Raw genomic sequence first — 5,993 nt, 5'->3', positions numbered from 1 at the left:
TCCATGTCAGGGAGCCTGGAGCAGATCATGGGAGATGAGGTCAGATCACAAGAGGCCTTGAACATGCTACAGGGCAAGAGCCATGGAAGGCTTGTGCGGGGCAAGACCTTCAGACTAACAAACTTGGAAGCAGTGGGGGAGAAGAGGTGACTGGAGATGAAGGGGCACCAGTGAGAATACTGGGCAAGGTCCAGAGGGAGGGCAGAAGGGAATGGAGTCCACAGAGGAATACCCACAGGGCTGTGGATCTGTGATGGTTTCAAAGTTCACAAGAGGCAGAGTTGGTGTTAACCTCATTTCAAATGAGACCTGGGGGTCTTCAGCAGGTCTAGTGTGGAGCCCAGGACTTTGCATTACTAATAGAAGACTCTGTGGTGTAAAGAAAATGAGGAAGATCTTTGGATAACCATTTGGAATAATCACTAAGTTCCATTTGATTCATTATAAAGAATAATGTACACGATCATTTAAGTGTATTTATTTTTAAGCAAAATAAAACCATTCAACCAATGCCTACCCTGTTTCACTTCCCAAAGGGTCCCTCCAACCACAGAGCACACCAGTTACTCCATCTCCATCTCAAAGCACAAACCCTACACTAGGCTTTGGTTTTAATCACAAACGAGGGAAGGGGGACACAGGTCAAGGGGGGCTGCCTGGCTCTTAGAGGGTACTGGCTGACTCCAGGCCACGTTCCTGGAAATACCGGTGAGGAGTGTGGCGACGGGGGCTTTCACTGAGAAAGTAAGATGTGATCCTCCCAAGGCCCTCCTGGTCCTCTGCTGAGGAGTCCTCCCTGTGGGAGAGAGGTAACAACAGTGACTGCCTCCCGGGGAAGCGAGTGCTCCTAGTTAGGGTCAAACCCAGACCTCACTCCCTGCCCACAGCAGCACCTGGGAACTCACCATATAACACCTTCCGCCTCCTTCTCCAGGATGCTCTGGGCCGTGCGCCAACTGAACCGGACAAACTGGGGGAAGCCGAACACAGGCTCCACGTGCTTCTTCAACCATGCTTTTGTCTTGGGATCTGGGAGACAAGGTGGACAATGGTCCCTAAATTGCACCAAAATGTCCAAGCTCCTCAGCCTGACATCTAGGCCTCCTTCTGCCTTTCAGAGTCACCCTCCACTGAGCATCTTTCTGCCTCAAGAGCGTTACACAGACAGCCACCCCCTTTGCCTGGCCAATAGTTGCTCAAATTGCAGCTCAGGGACATAACCACTGGCTCTCACTGACATCCCCCCTTCCAAGGACAACAGTAATCAAATCAGCATTTGTTGACCTAGCTGCCCCCATGGGTCTGGCATTGCACGGTATCTACCAGGAGCACAAAAGTGCTAAACCGTTGTCCAAACCATCTTCTGCCCAGACCCGATTTCCTTACTTTGGTCTTTCACCCAAGTTCTAATCGCAGACTCGCTGTGCTGCCCCACCCAACCCCACCCCACTGCCAGCCCCTCTATGGGCCTCCAAGAAGGATAGGAAGGTTCCTTGAACCCAGCCACTGAACCTTGTTATCTGCTCTGATAAGTGTGTAAAGTGGGAAGAGGGGACATGATCCTCCTTTCAAGACTGAGCCTAAGAATTGGAGGAAACTCAGGGGGCCAGGACTCAAGTTACAGCTTGAACAGCAGCTGAATCCTTCCCCTTTGATGTGTGAATTGGGGTCTCAGCCCCTTACTGGGGCTCCAAAGAGACAGGAAAATGGGAAGGGAGGCCGGCACTGCTACACAATAACTGTATGGCAGTAGGTAAGTGATGCCCCAGGTCTCAGCTACTTCTGATACAGAGTGGGATTATCAGACCAGTTTAGAAAACCTCAGACACTCCAGGAGCATGCTCAGCCTTGGCTGGCTTAGCATTAGTGCTGCTGGTGCTATCTCAGGGCAGTCTGCTTACCATTGGGGTAGCCCGAACCATAATTGGCATCCAAGTCCGGCAGTTTCTCCACGAACTGCCAGTCCTTCACTGCCTTGTCTCGGGCCACCTGTAGGCAGGACAGACACTTGAAATCTCCTTCCCCCACAGCAACCACAGCCTGTCCTTTTCCAAAGGGGATGCTGGAATCTGGTCCCAAGCCCACTGGAAACTGACCTTGGCACAGATGCTGGCAGCACTGACCACAGGGTACAGTGCATCAGCTTTGGCCTTGACCGTCACCTCAATCCCAGGAAAGCGCTGCTGCAACCGGTCCTGGTATTTCTCTGGCAGACCCACGGTGTCCACAAATACCTGCCACAGAGATAGGAGTGCATTTGGCCAACAAACACCCTGAAAAATAACTCTGTATACGATCCAGTCTCATGGCCTTTGCATTCCTGTTCCTGCTGCCCAGCATACTCTTCTTCCATCTCCTCCCTAGATTGGATCTTTCTTACCAGTTTGTATCAGGGATTTCATTAAACGTCATCGCCCAAAGAGGCTTCCTATGACCACCTGATTGGGCACCTACAGTGTGCTAGCAGCTGTGCTAGGTGCCAAGGACACAACAGACAAAAACCCCTCCCTTGTGGAGCAGACTAACAGATAAGGACCACAAGCAGGAAACAGAACAAACAACAAATCTTAGGGGAACAGATGGAAGGGGTTCTAATTTAAAGGTGGTACGGGAAGTTCAAGGGAGCCTGGTGGACTGTGAACCACAAGGGTCAGTGGCGGTTCCAGTCCACAAGCTGTTCCACAGGAAAAAGATAAGACTTTCTGTTTTCCCAAAGATCTAGAGTTTCAGAAACCCTATGTAAGGCCACTATGAGTCAGAACTGACTCAACACCACTTAACAAGAGAGATTCAAGGAAGGCCTCTCTAAGGTAATATTTCAAAAAGACCTGAATAAAGTGGGCAAATAAGCCATGTGTATGTGCGGGGGTTCCTGCCCTCCACACATGAGCGAATACGGGAAACGTTGGGTGAAGAAATGAATACAACTCGAGAGGCTTTTCAACTTGCTGTGCTGTCCGACTATGCTCTCTAGCTTCTGCCCTTGCTTCTGCCCTCTGCTCTCTGCTGTCTGTTCTCTGCCTTCTCCCTCCTGCTCTCTACTTCTTCCTCCTAGCTCTGCCTTCCCTGGCTCTGCTAGTTCCTTCTGCTTCCTTCTCCTTTCTTTCTTCTTCCTTCTGCTTGCCCAGCCCAGCAAGTCTTTATTTTTTATACTTAAAATTACACAGTACATGCATTGACACTTTTATCATTTCTTGAATTATTACACAGTTAGTCACAACATTCTTGCACCTGGTCATTAGACATCCTTGACAAAAATACTTCTATGATGTTCAGACTGACCTTCATCTCCTTGCCCAGCCTGAGATAAAACTGTTTCTTCTTGTTTCTACTAAAACTTTCTATCCTACATAATGTAGTATTATTTTTATAATAAAGGTATTCATTAAATCACTTGGAAGCTATGTGGCATAAAGCTCAACTTGGCTACTTGCTGCAAGAAGTGTAGATTATTAAGTCAAAACTATTCTTCATTTAAGTTCATTATTGTCTACTTATTTATGCAGGTGTCTGTATGTAGGGGTTTGTGAATTCTAGCTAGTGACTGAATGTGGTGAGGTTTATGGGGGTAGGTCAGCTTGAGTCTAATATGATATCTGCTTTTGTGGCCTCACAAATGCAGTTACTTAGGTTTTCTATGAGAAGGAGTAATTTATACAATTTCTCTTTGTATTCAATCCACCAAGGCTGAAAGCAATTGCTGCTAAGCTAGTTTTTCCTAAGGTTTGTAAAACTCATAGTGAAAGCTGAGAACATTGCCAAATTATATATTTTTACAAGTCAATTCAGGGCTAACTTGAAGGGAAGATAGGGGTCAGCTTTTGAGAATCATATGCCGTGCATAATGTCTCTCCTCTTAGTGCGGCCTTGCCAAGCACCCAGAGTTAAGCGCTTCCCGCATGTTATGTCTAGGAAAAAGTGCTCAGGGAAACACCAGAGCAAAGGCCTCGAGGTGGGAACACCTCAGATATGCTGGAGAGCAATAGGAGGCCACAAAACCAGAGCAAAATGCTGAGAATTAAGATCAGGGAGGTAGCAGGGGCAGGTGACAATCATGAAAGTTACCATTCTCAGAAGGTACCCTTATTCTGCTATTTACCAGCTGCTTGTCCAATTTTCTGATCAGTCCCAGAACCCCCAAGAGCAGGGCCCTAATCTGTCTGATCCAAGGCTGCCTTGTTAGCTCTACTTGCCCAGCCTGGCGAGAGGCCTCCTGTCCCAACCTCAAATATTTCCTTTTGTTATTCTCTCCAAATAGCCTGGTCTTTGCCTCAGTGCACTTAATGCAATGTGGATTTATGCTTCTCCCTAAAACTTAATCGCTCCCCTCCTCAACTGTAAATTCTCCTGATTTAATCCAGTGATTAGTAAATCAAATGTCAGATAGAAGGGGGAGCAGGACTTAAAGTGGGAAAACCAGAAAGGAGGCTTGGGCAGGAGTCCAGCTAGGGGTGTCCTGGGCTAGGAGGGAAGCTGTGGGCAGGTGAACAGAAGTGGAATTTATCTGGACTGTTGAGTCTTTAGGAAGACAGATTAGGTTGGGTGGAGGTGGGACTGAGGACTCCACACTGCTCCGTGATGGGACACACATTTCAGGCAGTGACAGAGGTAGGAAGTCAGTAACACCATCCAACACTTGCTACGCTTCTGGTGCTGAACTTGCTGACTGCACTTTTTTTACCCGAGTCCTGATGTGGTGCTGTAGGATAAGCATGGGGCTACTAACCAGGAGGTCAAAGGTTCAAACCCACCAGCTGCTCCTCAGAAACTCTATACAGGGTTACTCTGAGTCAGAGCATACTCCATGGCACTTAAAAACATCCAGAGTTAATCAGAGGAGGGCAACCCAGGCATTAGAAGTTACCTGAGTGACGTTCACACCCTGGTCCAACGCATGCTGCACCAGCCCAACAGCCGTATCATGGGACAGGGAGTTCAGGTTGTATTTGACCCTGAGGTGCAGGAGCAGAGCCTAGTTAACCCCTTTTCAGAAGCAGAGCCAGACCTCACATATTCCTTATTCACTCCCCTCCCCATAGAGCTGGCTGCACCTCCATCCCAGCCACTGGGGGGACCCCTCACCGCCCAAGCATGCTGGTAGAGATGAGATTTGGAGACAGCACGTCCAGTGCCCAGCCCACAAAATCCCTGTCCTTCTCCATTTTCGCAAAGAGCCGGTCCCGCTCGCTCTCCGACAGGGTCTTTGAGTCTGGGAGAAGGGTTGGGAGAGAAGATTCCTGCTTCTCTCGGTTCCTGCCCTCCTCCTCCAATTCTCACTTGCCCCCGCACCTACCCTGGAACCACCTTCCCAGATGTACTCCCCCGATGCCCCAGGCTCACCTGCCACTTTCAAGGCCTTTAGCTCTGCCAGGCGGGACAGGGGGCAGTAACAGATGGCGTAGACCATGGGACCTAGGGAGGAGGAGTGTCAGATTTCCAGGAGTGGGGAAGGCCCCCAAGTCCAAGCAACGAGCCCGCGAAAGCTCCCATCCCTGTTCCATCATCACCACAGTTTTGGCTCATGGGTTCAACGCCAAGGCCATCACGTTTATCATGGCCCTCTCCCACCCCTGGCCCATGGAGCGCACCCAGCACGGGTCCCCGGCCCGCCTCATCCACGCCGAGGGCGCAGGGCTCCTTGAGGCACACTGCGGGCACAGGTGAGCTCAGGCGACAGCGGCCTGTATTGTCTTCCTCCAGTTCGCTAAGATCCATGCTTTCTTCGCCTTTGCAGCCACCGACAGCCGCAAGGATGAAAGCAGCAAGCTCAGTCTTCCGCGCACATCTGGCGCGGGTTCAGCGGCTCCCGCTACCGACCAATCGGTGCACAAGACACGCCCTCGACGAAGTTGACGCTTGCGCAATCGACGCCGACGCCACTGCCGCGCACTTTCCTGGGAATTGTAGTTCTTGAGATCGACCGCAAAGTGCTTGTGGTGAAGAACCAGGTGGACTGGACCACTTTCCAACCTCCGTTCGGCGGGCTCCAGATC

At 50.1% G+C, this 5,993-nt stretch overlaps 1 protein-coding gene across 1 annotated transcript; it reads right to left on the bottom strand.

Moving 5' to 3' along the window:
- Window positions 1–663: 663 nt before the first annotated feature.
- Window positions 664–5,775, bottom strand: RNASEH2A (ribonuclease H2, subunit A). Its single transcript, XM_006874259.1, has 8 exons — window positions 5,589–5,775; window positions 5,341–5,412; window positions 5,083–5,209; window positions 4,865–4,952; window positions 2,097–2,234; window positions 1,902–1,989; window positions 906–1,029; window positions 664–796 (listed from the first exon to the last, which is right to left on the bottom strand). Exons 1-8 carry the CDS (start codon window positions 5,713–5,715, stop codon window positions 664–666), a joined length of 897 nt encoding a protein of 298 aa, XP_006874321.1. The 5' UTR covers window positions 5,716–5,775.
- Window positions 5,776–5,993: the final 218 nt, after the last annotated feature.

Source organism: Chrysochloris asiatica, unplaced genomic scaffold (assembly GCF_000296735.1).
Source record: "Chrysochloris asiatica unplaced genomic scaffold, ChrAsi1.0 scaffold00268, whole genome shotgun sequence".
Lineage (NCBI taxonomy): Eukaryota > Metazoa > Chordata > Mammalia > Afrosoricida > Chrysochloridae > Chrysochloris > Chrysochloris asiatica.
Note: the sequence above shows the minus strand (reverse complement) of the source record. Positions and strands in the feature narration are given on the sequence as shown.